This window comes from Pelodiscus sinensis, chromosome 6 (assembly GCF_052426305.1).
Source record: "Pelodiscus sinensis isolate ZL-2025 chromosome 6, ASM5242630v1, whole genome shotgun sequence".
In the NCBI taxonomy this organism is placed as follows: Eukaryota; Metazoa; Chordata; order Testudines; family Trionychidae; genus Pelodiscus; species Pelodiscus sinensis.
Window position 1 is genome coordinate 19,525,476 of NC_143057.1, and position 22,559 is coordinate 19,548,034.

The 22,559-nt window shown below is 40.6% G+C and overlaps 1 protein-coding gene across 4 annotated transcripts; it reads left to right on the forward strand.

The window, feature by feature from the left end:
* Positions 1–442: 442 nt before the first annotated feature.
* On the forward strand, positions 443–20,888 carry HACD4 (3-hydroxyacyl-CoA dehydratase 4). Of its 4 annotated transcripts, none has more exons than XM_075931488.2 (8): positions 454–556; positions 4,448–4,547; positions 6,818–6,921; positions 11,769–11,896; positions 16,624–16,736; positions 17,168–17,274; positions 17,988–18,119; positions 18,687–20,888. In XM_075931488.2, the coding sequence occupies exons 3-8, from the start codon at positions 6,825–6,827 to the stop codon at positions 18,767–18,769; spliced, it is 660 nt and encodes a 219-aa protein (XP_075787603.1). In that variant the 5' UTR covers positions 454–556; positions 4,448–4,547; positions 6,818–6,824; the 3' UTR covers positions 18,770–20,888. The 4 variants fall into 4 exon arrangements, with proteins under 4 accessions (XP_014432472.1, XP_075787603.1, XP_075787601.1 ...); XM_075931486.2 differs by having other exon boundaries at positions 464–556; positions 4,105–4,547; XM_075931487.2 differs by lacking the exon at positions 454–556 and adding an exon at positions 576–1,019 and having other exon boundaries at positions 4,126–4,547.
* The last annotated feature ends 1,671 nt before the right edge of the window (positions 20,889–22,559 follow it).

Sequence of the window (22,559 nt, forward strand, 5' to 3'; positions counted from 1 at the left end):
CTCTATTTTCAGCAGAGTAACAGAAACTGCAATATGTAGCATAGTTATTTGTTTAGAATCACTTAGAATCTCAGGAAAATTAAATACCAACAGTATATCTTATCTTTTGAATTGATGGATAGTTATTTAATTGGATTCTTTATTCTGGGGAAAACTATACTGTGATAATCTGCATGTAATTCATGCTTACTTTCTGCTGGCCTTTGAAAATGCCCTCCTGACTAACCACAAAAACTACTGGAACTCTTCCGAGGAGCTATTCATAATAAGGGCAAAAAAACAAAACAAAAACAAAAAAAACCCCAAACAGGCCTGGGCTAGTGCCTGCAGAAGTTTGATAAAATGAACGAGGATCCCTTGAGTTAGTGGTTCCTTCCTTTCTACTAGGAAAGTATCTACTTCTCTGTACTGCTGCTTGCAGTGACGTTCTTTGGACTGGGGAGGAGGGGAAGGCGGGGCTCTCGCCTAGTAAACAGCTGTTGCAGCTGTGAAGAGAGGGAGACAGACTCTGCAGCAGTGACCCATCTGCGCCACAACTAGTAACTCTTGATCAAAGGTAAAAAAACAAGCCATTCAAACTGTTCAACTGCAGAGAAGAGGGGAAGGCAAAGGGGGCTGGGATGTTGTGCAGGAGGGAAAACTCACTTTTGTGCTGATTCTCAATTGTTGTTACCCTCCTTCTGAGCTGTAAAGCTTGTGGTGGGCGGGGGGAGGAAATGCTGAACTAGGAGCTCAGACCAATGTGACTTAAAGGAAACAAGGGCAGCAGAGGTGGTTTTCTCATAGGTTTTCATTAAAAAAAATCCTCACTCTGGTTTCAATGAGCTGTTGCTTCATCACGTGTCTATTTCATTGGGTGACAAGCCTCCCCTTGGGGGCACTGAGGAACTGCATAGGAGATAGCTTTAAGAAGATCTTTAAGCTGTTATGAGAGGCTCCCTTTGAAGAGGAAGCAGCCATGGCCTCAGTCTCTGCCCTAGGGCAACCACAGCTACCTACGTTCAGAGTTCTCACTAGCTGTATCCTTTGAATGTACTACTGTATTTAGAATCGTAATAGAGAGGAGAGACAAGGCAGAACTGGGAAGAAATATCAACTCAGTATCTTAGATGCCTGTATACAGATGCAAGAAGCGTGGGTAATAAGCAGGAAGAACTAGAAGTGCTAATAAATAAACACAACTATGACATAGTTGGTATCACAGAGACACGGTGGGATAATACGCATGATTGGAATATTGGTATAGAAGGGTACAGCTCAGAAAGGCTAGGTGGGGAACAAAAGGGAGGAGGTGTTGCCTTATATCAGTGGTCCCCAACCATCTGAGGCTGCCAGGCACCAAGGGGCATGGCTGTTCGCCTGCCGGGCCCCAGAGGGCGGGGACACTTGCATGCCCGGGGCCGGTGTCCCCCCGCCAAACGCTGCGCGCCCGGGGCCAGTGCCCCCCCCAAAGCACCGCGCACCCAGAGTGCAGGTGGCTAATTTGCGGCGCTCCCGGGGCCAGCACTCACCGTGCGCCATGCGCTCGGGTCCGGCTCCGGCACCATGCATGCACCACGTGCCCAGGGCCAGGACAGCCCCGAGCACTTGGCGGGTGCACACAAATGGCCCCGCGGGCGCCATGGTGCCTGTGGGCACCATGTTGGGGACCACTGCCTTATATATTAAAAATGTACACACTTGGACTGAGGTGGAGATAGATACAGGAACCAGATGTGTTGAGAGTCTCTGGGTTAGGTTTAAAAGGGGTAAAAAACAAGAGTGATGTGTTGATAGGGGTATATTATAAACCACCTACCCAGGTAGAAGAGGTGGATGAAGATTTTTTTAAACAAATACCAAATCATCCAAAGCACAGAATTTGTGGTGGTGATGAGGGACTTTCAACTATGCAGACATATGTTGGGGAACTAACACAGTAGAGCATAGATTATCCAATCATTTTTGGACTGCATAGAAGACAATTTTTTATTTCAGAAGGTTGAAAAAGCTACTGGGGGGGGGGGGTTGTTCTAGATTTGATTTTAATAAATAGGGAGGAACTGGTTGAGAATTTGAAAGTAGAAGGCAGCATGGGTGAAAGTGATCATGAAATCCTAGAGTTCATGATTCTAAGGAATGGTAAAAAGGAGAACAGCAAAATAGAGACAATGGATTTCAGAAAGGCAGATATTAGTAAACTCAGAAAGCTGGTAGGTAAGATTCCATGGGAAGCAAGACTAAGGAAAAACAACTGAAGAGAGTTGGCAGTTTTTCAAAGGGACATTATTAAGGATCCAAAAGCAAACTATTCCACTGTGTAGGAAAGATAGAAAGTATGGCAAGAGACTACCTTGACTTAACCAGGAGATATTTCATGATCTAAAAATCAAAAAGGGGTCATATAAAAAGTGGAAACTAGGTTAAATTACAAAGGATGAATATTAGCAAACAATACAGGTATGCAGGGGCAAGATTAGAAAGGCAAAGACACAAAACAAGCTCAAACTATCTAGAGACATAAAGGGTAACAAGAAGACATTCTATAAATATATTAGAAGCAAGAGGAAGACCAAGGACAGGGTAGGCCCATTGCTCATTGAAGAGGGAGAAACAATAACAGGAAACTTGGAAATGGCAGAGGTGCTTAAAGACTTTTTTGTTTTGGACTTCACCAAGAAGTCTGATGAAGGAATGCCTAACATAGTGAATGCTGGTGGGAATGGGGTGGGTTTAAAAGATAAAATTAAAAAACAAGTTAAAAATTACTTAGAAAAAAGTTAATGTCTGCAAGTCACCAGAGCCTGATGAAATGCATCCTAGAATACCTTCTCTATCAGCTCCTTGAGCATCTGAGCTTTTAGCGATCATTATTGAAAAATCATGGAAATTACTGTTTCTCCCTCTTCAGGAGAGATTCCAGAAAACTGAAAAAAGGCAAATATAGTGCTCATCTATAAAAAGGGAAATAAGAACAACCCAGGAAACTACAGCGCAGTCAGTTTAACTTCTGTGCAGGAAAGATAATGGAGCAAGTAATTAAGGAAATCATCTGCAAACATCTGGAAGAAAATAAGGTGATAGGTAACAGCCAGCATGAATTTGTAAAGAACAAATCATGTCAAAGCAATCTGATATCTTATCAAAGAAAGCTAACAAGGCTTGTGGATAAGGAAGAAACGATGAATGTGCATACCTAGACTTTAGTAACGGTGTGTCTATACTGCAGAACTTAATTCAAAATAAGCTATGCAAATTGAGCATCTTATTTTGAAATAGCTTATTATTAATATATGCTTTATGCCTGTATATTTTAGCAGGAACTAGGACACCACTGGTTTGCAAGTTATTTGTGCTGAGGGAAAACAGATCCAATATCTAATGCAATCTCTCAATTTCCGAGACCTGGAAGAGTGCAAGAAAAAAAAGCAAATTTTTTCTTCTGAACAAGTTGGAATCCATCTTCTCACTGGGTCACGACATCATAGAAATCTCAATGTATTTATGCAAATTAACAATTATCAAGGTATAAAAATCGCAACTAAAACACTGCCCATAATAAACTCGGTAGGTTGGGTTTGTTGCAAATTGCCTAGTGAAGTCTCTATATTCAATTCTCAAAACAGGCAAGTTATTGAAATACAATAAAATTCTCATAGAACCTTCTATTTGATCTTCAAAGTACTTGACAAAATTAAGAGATTTTTTCTTAGAACACCCCTGCATATCATTTCTATTTTACAGACAGTGAAACACAGGCAGTGTGAGATTTTGTGACAGAGGCAGAAATAGAACAGCTATCTCCAGGCTTCCCTTCCTGTGCTTTATCTAGTAGGCCATGCTCTCTCTCTCAGGCTGATCCTATGGCACTATCTAATGTTGATGGATTCCTTCTGTGAGCAAAAAAAAAAGGCAAGAAATCTGATTAAAGCCACCCACTTTTTACATTGACCCTTTAAGTGGAAACAGATGATAGTGGAGTAATGTGTTACCTCTCAGAACATTTCTTTTGCTCCTCAGGAATAAAAAGGTGCTGCAACTCATGGATAAGAAATGTCTTGGTAAAGCAATTAGACTTTCAAATATATTTATCATTACATTTAAGTGATCTTTCTTCCTTGACAGATATCCCCTCTTTCCTCAAAGGCCCTGCATGGCAGAGACCTTCCAGAGGGTAAGAGGTCTAGATAAGACTCCTTTTGGAGCTACTCAAAGGGACTTCTTGTTTAGTCCCAGAAGTCCACATGGAATAATGAAAAGTACTTCCAACAACCAGCCTAAGAATGCTTCTTACACAACAATGTTCTCAGCCACTATTGACCTGGTGTATGAAAATCCCCGACTCCAATGTGCTCCCACATAAGACAACGTGGAATGCCATCCTTAGGTCAAGCCTTCACTTAAATAATTTTAAGCTTTTATTTTGGGGTGCTGCAATTAATGACTAACATTTCTCTATTGATTCCAGTTACAACATAGTGCCTTGTGCACTTATCCGGCTCATCAGGATGAGTTTTAAACCAAGATGACAAGTATACTGATCAAACATTGGAGAACACTAGTGCATAGTTAGTATTTATAAACATCCTCTTAGTTACCATTTGTTCTCACATAAGTGTTTTAAGACTTTACAGGATTTGTAGGCTCAGAAGAATACCCCAAAATTCTTGGAATCATTTCAAAATATATTGAGGACAAGGAGACGAATGTTACAAATTATACATATAAGAGAGAATATCAAAGAATATAAACAATGCAAAGCCCAGGTACTAGAATCAATATGGCTACGTCTACATTACAAGTTTTTGCGGCAAAAAATATGCTAATGAGGGACTCAGTTGCATGAGTCACGATCATCATTTGCATATTTTCTGCGGATCCATTTTTGTGCCGGGGCTTTTGCGCATAAATCCCTTTTCCCACAAGGTCCTTACCTCCTTTTTTGGAGCATACTGATCTTCTGGAAAAGGGGTTATTTGTGCAAAAAGAAAACATCCACACTGCTTGTTTTTGCACAAAAACCCCAGCACAAAAATGTATCGGCAGAAAATATGCAAATGAGATCACAACTGATGCAAACGAGTCCCTCATTAGCACATTTTTTGCTGAGAAAACTCGTAGTGTAGATGTAGCCTACGTGATTGTACTAAGCAGTGGAGAATTTTGCCAGAACTTCTCCAAATATCTAACAACATGTTCACACTTTTCCTATTGTTATAATATATGGATCCAATTACTGGTTATCAATGATAATTGACAGAGCAATGCCTCTTTTCTGCTTTTAATTTACTATTTTTCCATTTTAGGAATTTATATTTTTTCTTTGTTCAGTAAGATGCACAACAGAGATGGTTGTTGGTCACTGTTCAGTCCTGAGGTTTTTGGAGTGGTATCTATATATTTCTATTGGCTCTGTCATTATTAAACTGTATTGGACTTTTCCATCATGCATCTGTACAAACGTATCTTATATAGGCTGCATTGGGCTAATACTGGAGCACCTCAGGGTAATGGAAAATAGAAATAATACCTTCAATTTTTCTTCCTTCCTTCCTTGAGTGGTTATGTCAGAGAGGAAGAAAGACATTACCAATGGAAAAATGTGTCAGATGAACTTGAATTTAATTTTGAATTAGGTCATTCGGTGTCTGGGTCATCCTAAGACCTTGCAAAAGCAAATCCCACAATCTAGGTCTAGCTTCTGTGCGAGTTCAGCCTCCCATACTCACAAATCTGCCACTGTTGGCTACATGATTCTAATAAAATGTAACTGTTGTGAAAGGTCTTGGTGATGATCAGAGGGGAGAACTTCTAGGAAATCAGGGCCAATCCCAAGTATATAGGAAGATCAGTGGGCAGAAAGCCTGGAGAAAAGAACACTGGAGTGACATTCTCATAGGGTATGTCTACACTGCCACCCTAGTTCGAACTAGGGTGGCTAATGTAGGCAATCGAAGTTGCAAATGAGGCTAATTCGAACTACCTACTCCGTGCCGCGTGTAGCCACGGGCACGAAGTCCGCACGAACGGGGATTTAAAAATGGCGGCGCCCGGCAAGATGCAAATGAAGCCCGGGATATTTAAATCCCGGGCTTCATTTGCAACTTCGATTCCCTACATTAGCCACCCTAGTTCGAACTAGGGTGGCAGTGTAGACATACCCATAGTGACCTTTTGGGCTTATTCATTGTATACTAGTTGGAGCTTTTTCTGGCTATGAGGATTAATTCCGAGATATGAGTTATAAGTGTCAGGCCTGAAGGACGTGAATGATTACCACGGCCTTGAGCTGTAGTAGGTCTCCCCCATCATGAGCTAGTCCTGTAGTTAGTGCACTAACTATGGATGGGGGATACAGACTTTGTGTGTTCTTAGGAAAATATCAAGGCTATGTCTACATTAGCACTTTCATTTATAAAATTTGTGTTGGTCGGGGACTTTTTCACAGCACCACATCAGTGGGAGATTCTTGGCTGCTGTCATAACTACGGCCACTCATTGGTAGAGGTTTAATTACACTAATAGGAGAACTCTCCAGTCGATATAGAGCAGCTACCCAGGAAACAGTGTAGATATAGCCTTAGCCTCTCTGTATCTCAATTCCTCATATGTAAAATGGAAATAACAGAATTTTCCTATGTCACTAGAATGCTGTGAGGATAAATGCATGAAAAGTTGAGGTACTCAGAGACAGAAGTGATGGCAGCCATAAAAGCACTTCAGATTGATTTGTGTTAAATTCATGAACCGTGAGGATGGAGCACAATACAACAAATAGCAGCATCATACAAAGTAATGCATTGTGGGTTTATTTATTTAACTATTTTTACCTTTACAGCTGTACCATGAACACTTATCTCTTCACCTATTATTTAATCCAATTCTGTGGACATTCCTGGATATTTACAAATATGATTATCAGGTTCTTGTCTTTTGGGAAAGGTAAGGCCATTCATTTTATATGGCTTCATTATTTTACTTTAAAATCCCTAATTGGGCATAAACTTCCAACAAACTTAGGACTCTGTGTTAAGTTATAATTTCAGTAAGATTGATGGAATATTACATCATTCAATGTAGATGAGCATTGGATAGGCTGAACAAAACAATATCAATATAGCTACACTATATTTATAGTTTTGCTGCAATGTTGTGGGGTTTTTTTTTTTTTTAAGAACCTTTAATATCAAGCAGTATTTGATCCATCTTACCTTAATATTTTGGAAGATAAGACTTCTATTTGCCTCTATGTTGGGATGAAATTGAGGGACATAGAAAATGACTGGACTTCAGAGTTCAAAAGGAAATGAAAGAGTGGTAATATAAAGGATAATGTCTTCCACAAACTATAAAAATCCAGATAGCAGATATTTTGTGAAACGCCTTATGTCAGGGACACAGATATTGTTACAAAACCCTTACTTAACCTTGGTGGGTCCTGGCCTTTGTGGTGGATTGCTTGCTTCAAAGGCTCACAGCAGCTCTCAATTTAGACACCATTCCTAGAGCATCAGCTTGCTTTTTGTTGAGTTCCTCTCATCATTGGCCAGCATGAATAACAGAGAGAAACAAAACTCCACAGTCTCAGTGGACCCTCCAAATGATACAGGGCTGGATGAACCCCTTTCTTTCCCCCAACCTGTCCTGTCGCTGAGTGGAAATGGGAAGTGAGTGGTGGTGGGAACTTTCTACTCCTAGTTCCAGCCCAGGACCCTGTGAATGCAGCTGTCTGTAAATGTCTCCAACATCAGCTGCATGACAGCTACAAACCCCCGGGCTACTTCCCCAGCACCTTCCTTATCTCAAATTCTTTTTCCTGGTACTCACTTGTGCTTGCTCCTCATAGATCCTTCACAGCTTCTTCTGGCTCCTCACGCACTGAACTAACTGCAGAGGAGCTCTTTTCAACCAGTCTCAGCTGGCTCTGAATTGGCCTCAAGTGTTCCAACTAACCTGGTTCACTTGTCTCTGGAAGCCCTCTTAACTGACTGATTCCAGGTGCTTAATTGCCCTGATTGATTCTGGCAAGTTCCTGCTGGATCCGGACTAGCCCCTGTTAGTTCACCGTGGGAACAGAGACTTACACAATCTAAAGCTAATATACTTCCCTTCAATCACTTTCTTGTACCCCTCTGACCTGACCCTGTCACAGTATATAGCTCAAATCCAAAAGCTTTCTCTATTGCTGAGGAATGTTTTTTAAACCAGATATCCAGGTCCTGCACAGATTTTGGGTACGTCTAGACTACATGCCTCTGTCGCCAGAGGCATGTAGATTAGGCTACCAGACATAGTAAAATGAAGCGGCGATTTAAATAATCGCCGCTTCATTTAAATTTACATGGCTGCCGCGCTGAGCCGACAAACAGCTGATCAGCTGTTGGTCGGCTCAGAGCAATAGTCTGGACGCGCGGGTGTCGACATCAAAGGTATTTGTCGACTACCCAGGTAAACCTCATCCCAGGAGGTTTACCTGGGTGGTCGACAAATACCTTTGATGTCGACACCCGCGCGTCCAGACTATCGCGCTGAGCTGACAAACAGCTGATCAGCTGTTTGTCAGCTCAGCGTGGCAGCCATGTAAATTTAAATGAAGTGGCGATTATTTAAACCGCCGCTTCATTTTACTATGTCTGGTAGCCTAATCTACATGCCTCTGGCGACAGTGTTTGTTGCATACACTTCACTAAAAAAGGTACGTGAGAGGTAGACTCTCTCATACTAGCCTCAATATCCCCACTATGTCCACCACTCCCCAGACATCCTTTTTCTGCTTGTCTCATGCAGCTTCAAAATGTTGCTGGCATGAGGCCATCTGACCAGGATGGTGACAGAGACTGTGAAATGTTAAGGGAGAGTAGAGAGGCTACAAAAATAAAAAACTCAATAATGTGGGATTTCAATTATCCCCATATTGACTGGGTACATGCCACTTCAGGACAGGATACAAACATAAAAGTTTCTTGACACCTTAAATGACTGCTTCTTGGAGCAGCAGGTTCTGGAATCCACAATGGGAGAGTCAATTCTTCATTTAGTTCCAAGTGGGGCACAGGATCTGATCTAGAGGTGAATATAGCTGGACTGCTTGGAAAGAGTGACCATAATATAATTAAATTTAACATCCTTACGGCAGGAAAAAACACCACAGCCTCCTAGCACTGTGGCATTTAATTTCGGAAAGGGGAACTACACACAAATGAGGAGGTTAGTTAAACAGAAATTAAACAATGCAAAAAGTGAAATCCCTGCAAGCTGCATGGAAACTTTTCAAAGACACCATAATAGAGGCCCAACTTAAATGTATCCTCCAAATTAAAAGAAAAACCAAAACAGTAAGAGAACCAAAAAAAGGAAGGAAAAAAAGGCATTGTTTAAAAAGTGGAAGTTAAATCCTAGCAAGGAAAATAGAAAAGAGCATAAACTATGGCAAATGAAGGCCAAAAAGGAATTTGAAGTACAATCTCAAAAAGTAATAGAATTTTGTAAAGTACATCAGAAGCAGGAATCCTGCTAAACAACCAGTGGGGCCACTGGACGGTTGAGATGCTAAAGGAGCACTCAGTGGGTATGTCTACATAGCAGGGCTAAAGTTGAATCAAGCTGTCAATTGCGCAGCTGAAGCTGAAATAGCTTAATTCGGCTTTTGGCGCTGTCTACACAGTAGGAAGTTGAAGGGAGAACACTCTTCCTTCAGCTTCCCTTATTCCTCATGAAATGAGGGTTACCATGAGTCTGAGTAAGAAGTCCTCCAGCTCAACATTGTTTTGAAATAAAGGCTTGTAGAGTAGATGTGCACTATGTTATTTTGGAATAACTTCAGTTATTCCAGAATAATGTTTCTGTGTAGACATACCCAAAGACAATAAGAATATGCAGAGAAATGAAATGAATTCTTTGCATCAGTCTTCACAGCAGAGGATGTGAGGGAGATTCCCAAACCTGACCTATACTTTTCAAGTGACAAATCTCAGAAACTGTCCCAGACTGAGGTGTCTTTAGTAACTGGTTTTGACAATCCAAATAGTAATGTCAGGACCAAATGGAATTCACCCAAGAGAGCTGAAAGAACTCAAATGTGAAATTGCAGAACTACTAACTGTGTTTTGTAACCTATCATTTAAATCATCTTCCATATCAAATGACAGGAAGAGAACTAATGTGACACTTCTCATTTTTAAAAAGGGGGTCTAGTGGTGATCCTGACAATTACAGCCAGTAAATATAACTTCTGTACCAGGCAAATTGGTTGACACTACAGTAAAGAACATAATTGTCAGGCACATAGATGAACATAATTTATTGGGGAAGAGTGAGCATGGTTTCTGTAAAAGGAAATCATGCTTCACCAATCTATTAGAATTCTTTGAGGGGGCCAACACGCATATGGACATGGGAATTCAGTGGATATAGTATATTTACATTCCAGAAACACTTTGACAAAAGTCTCTTATCGAAGGCTTTTAAGCAGAGTTGTTATAGGATAAGAGGGAAGCTCATCTCATGGATCAATAACTGGTTAAGAGCTAGGAAACAAAGGGTAAAAATAAATGGTCAGTTTTCACAATGAAAGGAGGTTACTAGAGGTGTCCTCCAGGGCTTCATACTGGGACTGATTCTATTCAACATATTAATAAATTATCTGGAGGAAAGAGGTAAACAGTGAAGTGGAAAAATTTGCAGGTGGTACAAACTGCTCAAGATAGTTAAGACAAAAGCAGACTGCAAACAGCTTCAAAAGGATCTCACAAAAGTTGGTGACTGGACTACAAAATGGCAGGTGAAGTTTAAGGTTGAAAAATGCAAAGTAATGCATATTGGAAAATAGAATCACAGCCATAAGTTTAATGTGATGGGGACTAAACTGTATGTTACCATTCAAGAGAGAGATCTTGGAATCATTATGGATTGCTCTCTGAAAACATACACTCAGTGTAATGACAGTAAAAAAAGGAAGCAAACAGAATTTTAGGAATCATCAAGAAAGTAATATAGAATTAGACAAATAATATCTTATTGCCTCTATGCAAATCCATGGTACACCTACACCTTAAATACTGTGTCCAAATATGGTTGCCTCATCTCAAAAAAAGTATCTTGGCATTGGAAAAATTTCAGAAAAAGGCAACAAAATGAACAAGGGCATGGAACAGCTGCCATATGAGGAGATTAATAAGACTGGGACTTTTCTTCTTGGAAAAAAAGATGATTAAGGGGCATATGACAGAAGTCTATAAAAGCATTATCGGCATGGAAAAAGTGAACAAAGAAGAGTTATTACTGTAACTCTTCCCCATAACACAAGAACTAGGGGTCATCAAATGAAATTAATAGATAGCAAGTTTAAAACAAACAAAAGAAAATATGTCTTCACACAACACACAGTCAACCTGTAGAACTCCTTTCCAGAGGATATTATGAAGTCCAAGACCATAACAGGCTTAAAAAATGAGCCAGATAAATTCATGGAGATTAGTTCCATCAGTGACTATTAGCCAGGAGGGGCAGGAATAGTGTCCCTAGCATCTGTCAGAAGCTGGGAATGGGCGGGAGGGGATGTATCACTTATTATCTGCTCTGTTCATTCCCTCTGAAATGTGGCTCTTGGCATTTGCCACTGTCGGCAGACAGGACACTGGGCTAGATGGACCTTTCGTCTGACCTAGTCTGGCTGATCGTATGTGAACTTTACTTTTTGACATGTCAGTGGTCATGTCCAAGGCTTGGTAAAGAAAGAGTTAAGAGATTTAAGTAATGGCACTATGTTTTCTTCTCCCCTGTGGTTGTAGATTCTTTGGCCGATACCTTCTATTCTATAGGGCTCATAATGCGCCTTTGTCAGTCGTTGTCCATATTAGAGCTCCTGCACATTCTAGTTGGCATTGAAGAAAACAGTTTTCTCCCAAGGTTTTTACAGGTAAGTCAATTTATACTGTACAGAAAATCCTTGGCTCTTTGTCATTTGAAATACACACTTTAACCTGACCTGTAGTGAGTGACTAGGAGATACTTACAGGGCAGAGTGCCCCAGCATGATCCCCAATGTAACTTTTAGCAATTCTAACTCACTTCCTTTCCCTCACCCTATAGTTAAGGGTGTGTTCATCAGTATCAAATCCCCGAATATATAGTGGAAAAAGAGACAAATATAAAGCAACCTCATAAAAGGATGACCAGTAGAGGTGAATCAGGGGAAGACTCCCTTCACAGGCAATTGTGTGTGCTTTCTAGAGCAGTGTAGGAAACTGGCTAATGCCAAGGGGTTGACGTCTCCTCACGTCTTTCCTGGAAGATGTGTATACCTCCAATTGACTTCAATGAGAGAACATTGTATTCACGGTATTAAATAGCTTGCGTACCAGGCCTTCTCTAAGGCTTTGGGGACACTAGTAGGAGGTACTGTCTCAGGAGAAAAAGGATCTGGGCCATGAGGAGATAGGGCACAAGCTTCACATTTAGGGACTTCCAGTGGCTCTACTTTCTATCTGCTGGGCTCAGCCTGCCCCCTCCTAACCAGTGCTTTAAGTCAGGAAGGAACAATGGGGATTCAGCACATGCCCAACCACAGGTGTGGAGGAAAGGCAATTGGAATGCAAAGTGGTGGTTGAGAAATCTTCAGGCACTGTTGAAATGCTGGAAAAGGAGGCAGGTTTGCAGGTGTTCCCTGAGGGGGAAGATCTCTTATAGAAAGGAGTGGGCATGGGGAGAGGAACAATGTAGGGACAAACAATGTTCTGATCTTCCAAAACAATAATGTAAATCTGATCAAATGCTGGGCTGGGAAGTAAAAAAAGAGCAGAGGTTCCATGCTTATACTGAAAGTTCAGTGGATTAAAGTTCATAAAGAATTAGTCCAATCACATGTCTAGACCCGATATCAACTGACATAAAGCTCCCATGATTGTGACATTTTATAGGGTTTTGTGTGCATACCTTTTGTTGTGGGAGCAGACACACAACACAAGAGACAGAAGCTATGGGCTTTGGCAGAGAATGAGAGAATTCTGTTACATTCTCCCCAGCACTCTCTTGTCGTCTACTTTGGAATTTATGTAAACATAGAGTTCTTGGTTTTCCTGTTTAGGAACTAAAGGGCAAGAATGCCACATAGGTGAATATTGAGAAAACTGACGCTCCTGTCAGTGGTGCAAAGTAGGGATGTTAGATAGCATGTAACTGAATAGTTGTGTAGCCACATCAAATTTTAGCAGTTAGACGATTATTTGACAGTCTCCGGAGGCACAGCTGGCAGCCATTGCATTCCCAGCCCCTCTTCTGGGGAGCCCCCTGCCATCCCATGCTGCTGCTTCTCTCTCAGAAGCAGTAGCACGTGGTGGGAGGCAAGAGCTGGTCCATGAGGAGATGCGGTTTAAAAACTGGCTTCCCGTGCAGACTGGCTCCTGCCTGTTGCCCTGTGCTGCTACCTCTGATACAGGTCTGAGCTCCCCATAGACAGAGGCTGCTTTGGCATGGAGCAACCCCTGTCTATGGGGAGCTCATACCCCCTGCGGATAGGACCTGCTGCCACGGAGCAACCTCTCTCTGTGGAAGGCCCAGGCTTGCTGTGGACAGATGTTGCTCCGTGGAATGCTGGAGCTGCCTCTGCCTGCAGAGAGCTCAGACCACCAGCTAACAGAGGCTGCTGCCACAGGGCAGCCTCTGTCCATGGCAAGCTTGGGCCTGCCATGCACAGAGGTTGCTCCACTGCAACCTCTCCTCCCCTCCACCATTGCTGCCTCTTTCAGCTAGCTGCTAAGCCTAAGACTTTTACTGCACAGAGGTCAGTCTTGACTGAGCTCACACATTCTCTGGTACTGACAGTAAATTCCATTCATAATAAAAGTCTATGGAAGTTCAGAGCACAAGAGCCCATTTGAAGACATGATTCTATGACAATACTATTGCTCTAGATAAACCATGTTGGGTGGTAGTCATGGAAGAAATAACTGAACTGGGAGAGGTGCTAGAGCCCCTGTAGACAGAGCCAGATGCTGCCTTTCACAGCACTCCTTTCCTTCTCAGGGAGAAGACTAATTATAGAAGAACTACAGGCAGTCCCCGGGTTACGTCAGTCCGACTTAAGTCGGACCCCTACTTACGAATGGGGGGGGCGCATCTAGTGCGGGGTACTTCCCCCACTGTCGCCGCCTCTGGCGGCACGGGGGGCACTTCCCCCCAGCAGACCAGGGAGATGCGGAGCTAGCGCTCCCCCCAGCAGACCAGGGAGACGCGGAGCGGCTTTTCTCGCCGCAGAGGACACGGGTGGCAGGACCGCCGAGACGCGCCGCGGTCCCGCCGCCCGTGTCCTCCGCGGCAAGAAAAGTGTGCCCCCCCCCCCCAGCAGACCAGGCTTTTCTCGCCGACGCCTGGGGTAGAGCAGCTGGGGGGCTGCCGGGCTGGTCCCACAGTGCAGAGGTGCAGGAGGAATAATGGTAGTTCGAATTAGGAGCTTTAATTCGAACTACCTAGTCCGTGCCGTGTCTAGCCACGGGCAGGTAGTTCGAACTACGGAGCATTTAAAAATGGCGGCGCCCGGGAATATGCAAATGAAGCCCGGGATATTTAAATCCTGGGCTTCATTTGTAAGTTCAAATGCCTACATTAGCCACCCTAGTTCGAACTAGGGTGGCAGTGTAGACATACCCTCATGCATTTAGATAATCCTCCAGAGGCTTCCTATAATTGTTCCCAGTTGTCCAGAAGGACAGACAAATTACTCCACAATTCTCTCTAAAAGAATCAGGGTGGCTCACAGTGTTTTACAGATAGAACAGTCAGGCTGTGTCTAGACTGGCCACTTTTTCTGGAAAAGCAGCTGCTTTTCTGGAAAAACTTGTCAGCCGTCTACACTGGCCGCTTGAATTTCCACAAAAGCACTGACGATCTCATGTAAGATTGTCAGTGTTTTTGCGGAAATACTATGCTGCTCCCGTTCGGGCAAAAGTCTTTTTCCGAAAAACTTTTGCGCAAAAGGGTCAGTGTAGACAGCAGAAATTTGTTTTCCGCAAAAAAGCCCCGATTGCAAAAATGGCGATCGGGGCTTTTTTGCGGAAAAGCGCGTCTAGTTTGGCCACGGACGCTTTTCCGCAAAAAGTGCTTTTGCGGAAAAGCATCCTGCCAATCTAGACACTTTTCCAAAAATGCTTTTAACTGAAAACTTTTCCGTTAAAAGCATTTCCAGAAAATCATGCCAGTCTAGACGTAGCCTCAAGGTGAATTTTAAGGAGAGATTTGAGGATGACATTGGGGATCTAGAATATTTACAGGAAGGGATTGTCGTGTCTATTTTGTCTGGAATCAGTCTGATTTAATGCTGTCTTGCTCACTCATAAGATGGTCAAATTGTATTGTGGAAACGAGCTCATGTACACAACTGAGTGGATGCTGTGATAGGATGGGAGAGAAAGAAAAGTCCACTTTGATGTTAATGTACTTAATAAGGATGAATGAAAAATGAAACCATGCTATTTGTGTTTTGTGATATGACTGCACATACTTCCTTTCTCCTTATTGAGGACATGAAAAGACATGGGTTTTAGTGGATTTTTTTTTTAAAGTATCAGAGCAAATACTTTACCATTGTCAATTAGGAATTGTAAAAGCAGGCAGAAAGAAAGAACAGGAAGCCACATACAAACTCATTTACACAAAAAGAAACACAATGTTTTCTTTTCTTTTAAATAAACACAAACACACACACACTCTCTCTTCCTTCCCAATTTACTGTGGTACTAACACTGCCAATTGTTCTTTGCTGACAGATCCCTAAGACTGAGAGGAACCATGCTGACTTGAGCAGCATTATTGCTGGTGGCTTTTTAGTTTAGTAATTTCTGATGCTGCTTTGTAGTTCCTTTAATATTTGCTCACTGGCTGAGACTGGAGTATGAGTCACATCTCTATAAGAAATTACTTCCAGTGCTCACATCTGAAGGGGGAGATGTAGTCAGAGAGCAAAAATTAAAATTTGTGGAATCATTAAAATTTTTCAAGATGAGGAACTGGATCCATCGAGGAGGTCTGTGTTCAGTTTCTAGTGACTAATACCGGGAACAGGAAACCCGCCCTTGCACCACTATGATGAATAATAAGCTGATGTGTGGACATTTTCCTTTATGACACAGATGTGGACGAGCTTTGTTGTTCATTAAAATTACAGTCTGTGTCCAAAAAGTTTCATAAAGGAAATGGTAAATGATTAAAAAAAAAGTGCTATAAAGATATAGATAACTTCATTATATTATAGTTCTGCAGTGTTCACTTCATGACTTCATAGTGACTTTAAATCTATAAGAATAAACAGAACAGATTATGTGAGCCAGTTGGTGCGAAATCTGTATAACTATTTTGGTTTACATTAGCTACAAATTTTTCCCTTTATTTTAAATATTGTTAATGCAAATATAATCCAGAGTGGATTAAATGTCAGATTTTTGGGAGAGTCACATAGGCCTTCAGGATTTTTGGTATTGCTAAAGGCATAAATGCATCCAAGGAAGGAAAGAAGGCCAGAAGCAAGGAGGGATGGATGGAAGGGGATGCTGGATTTAATGTTATGACATTCTTGTTGCTGAAGTGAGGCAGAAATCAGAGATACACAAACCATACATATGATTAGGTCATTTTTACTGTAATTTTTTTCAGATAAGTGAGAGAATCATCATTTTATTTGTTGTCATCACCAGTCAAGAAGAAGTTCAAGGGAAATATATTGTGTGTGTTTTATTTTTCCTTTGGAATTTACTGGATGTGGTCAGGTAAGAAATCAAAGTAACTTCATAAAAATAAAGTAAGCAACTCTAACCTTTACATTGTTCTGTTTTTGAATGCAATTATGTAACCAAACCCCCCATACATATATAATTTATGCTGTAATAATAGCAAGATTGCACTTAAGTATTTGTGGAAAAAATTGAAAATACTATGTATTTTATTAATTTTACAATGCATATATTTGTAACAAAAATAATTATATAATATGAGCACTATACAGTACTGTGTATTGTGTTGTAATTGAAATCAATATTGAAAATGTAGAAAAACATCCACAAATATTCAATACATTTCAATTGGCATTCTATTGTTTTAACAGTTTGATTGTGAGTACTTTTTGAGTAAGATGTTTATTCATTCCTATTTTATTTGAGTTTGAAAAATAAACACAAGTTCCCCTCATTTTTATTTCCAGATACACTTACTGCATGTTATCAGTGACAGGAACATACTATGACGCTCTGACATGGCTAAACTACACACTATGGATTCCATTATATCCCCTGTCAGTTCTGGCTAAAGGTAAAAGGCCAGGAATAGGCATGAAGCAAATTACTTATTTACTGAATGTCACTCAGTTGGGTTTAACCATTTTGATGATCAGTGTTTTTGAAAAATAAGACATGTTTAATCCCTTTATTCTTATCTACATGCTTTTTCAGCCATCTTTCCCTGTTTCTTTTCGCTTGCTTTTTGTTTCTTGATTTCCAAAGGCCTTTCTTTCTCCTGGAAAATTAACAACTTGTTAACATAAGGAAAGCCACAGGACATCAACCAAAGATGCTGACAGTTCTACAATTCTTAGTGTACCTTAGCTACAGGCACCCAGCAGGGGAGGGCGACAGACAAAGCTGGCAATGCATTACTGCAGCTTTCTCCTTCTTGAAATTGATGCATCAAACCATTGCAGCATATAGTAGCTTACTGTACCTACACTAGTGTGTGCAGTTATACCTGTAGCTGGAATGTCCAGGGGAAATGAGAACCAAGTAAATATTTGCTAATCCTAGTTATCCATGATTATCAGTCCCAAGAAAATGAATTAAAAGTAAAGCTCTGTATGCCTCCCGAGGACACTCTTTTATACAGATTACATTTCACAAGGCAGTAGATTGCACAAGACCCACATTCATGCCTTAAAAGTAGTTTTCTTGGAGATGGTTTTCCCTTTCTTGGAGATGATCTTTCACTTAGTCTTTTCCTATATCTCAAACTTTAAAAATATTATTTTGCAGCATTTGCCATCTATGAATCACTGCCTTATTTTGAATCCTTCGGCACATACTCCACCAGGCTGCCATTTCCATTTGCCTTATCGATCTACTTCCCGTACATACTAAAAACGTACCTGGCAATGCTGTTTGTAGGTAAGATTTTCACCTCTTATGAACAGGGTCTTAATGTCTATACTGGAATTCACAAGGCTGGGGAGGTAAAAATTGAATCAATGAAAACTCCTTGTCCTTGTCCTACACAGTTCCTGCATTGATTCCTGCATGCTAAAAGGGAGTTCATTTAGCTCAGAAGTTGGCTGGTTGGAATTTCAGCATCCTGTTTGGAAGTGAATTACCGTACCTGTTTCCAGAGAGAGGGATGGGGAGAAGAACTATTAAGAAAAATAGTTTTTATGTAGCAGATGTGTTTTATGTAGAAGATGTGTTTTAAGGATTCCAGAGGAATGTCTGATACCCTGCATGGTTTAGATTTACTTACTGAGGTCACATATAAAAAATATAGTATGGTTAACTACAAGAATATAGAACCAGAAATGCCTTACTCCCTTTGGGTTTAATAGGCTCCTCCACAGGAGCATTTGGGTCAACTGGACTCTCCTCACTGAGGTTTGCCATTGCAGGTCCAACTGTTCTTTCTGGGTGAATGCTCATGCTTTTGGAGTCTGCTTCCCTGCACTTACATTTTATGTTTCAATTTAGGTATGTGCTTCATCATCAGGTACCTCTGCTCAGAAAGGAAAGCTCACCTAGAAGCCAGCTACATCAAAGAGAAAAGGAGTTAAGTTGATATCTTGTCTTGTAATGAGGAAAATGTTCTAGAACATGCTATGTTATGTGGAAATAATTTAGACCAAGATTTGCAGAAGCAATTGGTGATCTGATGCACCCAGCTTAGAGGATCTTACTTTACAGAGGGCAGGTGCTCTACGCTTTCTGAAAATGAGGTCCTTTGAGGCATCTCACATTGGGAACTCAAACATAAAAGACCACAAACCTCTAGATTCAGGGGGTAGCCGAGTTTGTCTGTACAGGATAAACTTAAAAAACAACAAATAGTCTGGTAGCACTTTATAGACTAACAAAACATGTAATGACCTGCAGTGGGCACAGCTCACTTAAAACTCCAGTCATCTGAAGAAGTGGGATGTGCCCACGAAAGCTCATGATACCATCTACATGTTTTGGAGCTTCATGGGGTAGCCAAGTTAGTCTGTTACAGAAAAAAACAAACGGTCTGGTAGCACTGAAGTGCTACCAGACCGTTTGTTGTTTTTATCTACATGTTTTGTTAGTCTATGAAGTGCTAGCAGATCATTTGTTGTTTTTTAAGTTTATCACAAACCTCTAGTCACTTTTTAAAGTCAGGTTACAAAATGTCAATCACATCGGCATGATGGGTTCCTATAACAGCAATAGCTTGATTCTACATTTTATATTATAGCAAAATGTCAGTGATATTTTCTTTGTATCATTGTTTCACCTGTTAGTCTACGTAAATCAAATGTATGAATATCAAATTTGCTGGGACAAGAATAGATTATGAAGGCGAATCTGGTATTTCTGTATTTTGCCACAGTCTCACAAATAGCAAGGGGTAAAACTATTTACAGCAAACCCATCCTCTTCCACTAGACTTCTCCCCATTTATAACAAATGTAAGTGACAAATTCAGGTACACAGTGTCTATCCACTGCAGGTCCCAGATGACATTTAATGTAAAGCAATAGACGTTACGATTCTAATATATTTCTAGTAGACACTAGCAAAGGATGTTTTTCTTAACTGTGACATTCCGATTTTCTTAGAACAGAGGGTACAGCTACACTGGGGGGCGGAGGGGGGGAGGAGGGTTGTTCGGAAGAGCTATGCAAATAGTGCTCACATTTGCATACCTTCTTCCATTTTTTTTTCCCAGAAGAGGCTTTTCCACCATTTGGCCCCATCTACATGGGGCCAAATGTTCGGGAAAAAGATCCTCTTTAGAAAGCCCCTGTAAACCTCGTTTTACGAGGAATAAGGGGGCTTTTGAAAGACTGTTTTTTTCCTCCATTTGGCCCCGTATAGATGGGGCCAAATGGCAGAAAAGCTTCTTCTGGAAAAAAAAACCCGGAAGAAGGTATGCAAATGTGAGCGCCACACCCAGAAGGAAGAAACAAAATAGTCAGACTCGCTCTTATTCAACTCACCAAAGTGTGGTATACCCAGGCCAGGAAATATTCTGCGTTTAAAAATAAGATAATGGATTATATAAAATATGGGTCAGTCCTAATGGTGTCTCACATGAGAGTTGTCTCATTGACTTCAATGAGGTTATTTATGCAACAAAAATAATTAGGATTTGGTCCTATTCCTAGGGGACAAATTACTTTTCTGACTGCACAAGCAACTTCTAAATAACTGTGGACTCTCTAGTTCCCTTACTGGTTATATTCTACCTTGAACATGAATAAAAGACAGAAAAAATAAAGTGGATTAAAAAGTGAAATAAATATGAAAATTAGGATAAAATTTTCTTACTTATTTTAACTCTCGGGAAAAAAGTGCAACATAAGGTATGCATTTGTCTTAAGAAAACATTCAAACAACAAGTATGTGAAGAGCATTTCAGATTGATAATTTAGTGGCCTTAGGACAACTGCATTGTCAAATATTTCAGCAAGACAAAAGATATGACTCAAGTTCTAGTTTACCCACTCATTTTCAGCAATATTAATCTGAGTCATATTTTGACTTTATTTTGGTAATTTAATCCAATTTATCTGTAGTAAACTGATTAGATTTAAGATGCCCTGGATGGAAAATTGTTGACGGATACATTAGCTTATACTTACAGTTGGGCATTTGTTTGAAACATGGCTCTGAAACTCACAAACAAACTAACCCAACCAAGATCCTGACCCCTCACGCTAGCCTTTGCTTTTTTAAAAAAGGGCATAAAGGGGTTCTAAAATTCCCTTATTTGCCCAAGGCAATGCTAGCTCTGAAGAAAACATCCAGAAAGATATCTATTGAGGGCTCTTCTTACAAGTCCTAGTGGAGGGGTATGTCACGCCAAGCTACTACAGAGATTCTGTACTATATCTAGCACTACAAAGATTCTTGGTAGTTCTGTAGCCCAGAGCTACCCCATAACTTAGATAGCCTGGTAAAATTTGAACAGTCCTAACAAAGCAAGAGGGTATTTTATGAAAACCAAAAAGGAGCACAGTCTATTAATTTTATATTTTTAGCCTGGTATCTAATTTCTGTGATTTCACTAATATGACATGTGCAAGGACAGCCTACTATGCAGGCTAGCCTACAAGCTAAGGGTATGATTCATCTAGGCAAGTACACCTATTTGCCCTAGCTCGATGACAACTAGCAGGAGTAAGCACAACTCACAGTGTAATGTACTGGCAGTAGCAGCAGAGGCACAGATGAGCTGTGCCAAGACCACATCCACAGCCAAGCAAATCAACTACATTTCCACTGCCACTACCTGTGCTACCAGGGCTACATTGCTATTTATGGCTGAACTAGCCTGAGTACATGAGCAGGGGATTCACACTCCTATCCCATAGTGAAGACATAGCCTTAGAGAGATATATTTGTAAGTTACACTAGAGTGGGTGGCATGAAACACTTTGCTTTTGCATCTAGCTATAACTGTGGTGTACGTGGTAACACACAGCACATTTGGTCAGTATATCGCTCAGCACTGGTCAAAAGAGGTAAATACTGTAGCATTGCCTGTATTTAGGAAATAGAGCGAATATTGTAATATTGTTTACTTACAAAAGCAAATGTGATAGCATGATCATTGTTAAAAACTATCTGCTGAAGGATGGTTTATGGGAGGAAAATTACAGCAGATCCCTAAAATTTGTTGAAAAATGCTGATATTTTCCATTCTGTTCTCATGGTACAGTCTGGTCAAAATTTTCAAGTTTAAGATTCTGAATTAAGATGCCTGAAGTCTATGTTTAGGTATCCTAACAAGTGGTTTACTTTTTCTGATGAACTTTTACCCACCCACCAAATGAAGAGATGGAGTTATAGGTATTGACTGCCTTTAAGTCTGAACATAAGCCATCTTTAGGCATTCAACAATTAGTTTTTTGCTGAAATGTATTGATATAAAAATCATGGATCTATAGACCTACTTGGGTTGTTGGTGTCAGTCATTAAGGTTATCATTTAATTCAGTGTTTTTTTACACTGAACCACAAATATATGTAAATTCTCATTACTAACACTGTATTTCAATTTGATACATTCATATATACTCAATGACATTTATTTTTATTCTGTGTAATTATTTACTTATTTTAATTTTAAATGTTAGCAAACCTATTTTCAAAAATCATTGGAAATATGGAAGTTAGTATCAATCCCAGTTTATCCGGATGTGGGCACCTGGAACATGTAAATGGTTTTCAGTTTTACAATATGTATTTCAGTCACTACTGATTCTGCTTCAACACAATGCAAGCTGTCGTTGGCCAAGCGTTCAAAACTCAGATACTATGTTTGCAAAAAGTGCGTTCAGTTAATATCTAAAACTGCTCAAAAAATTAACAGGCTGATTTG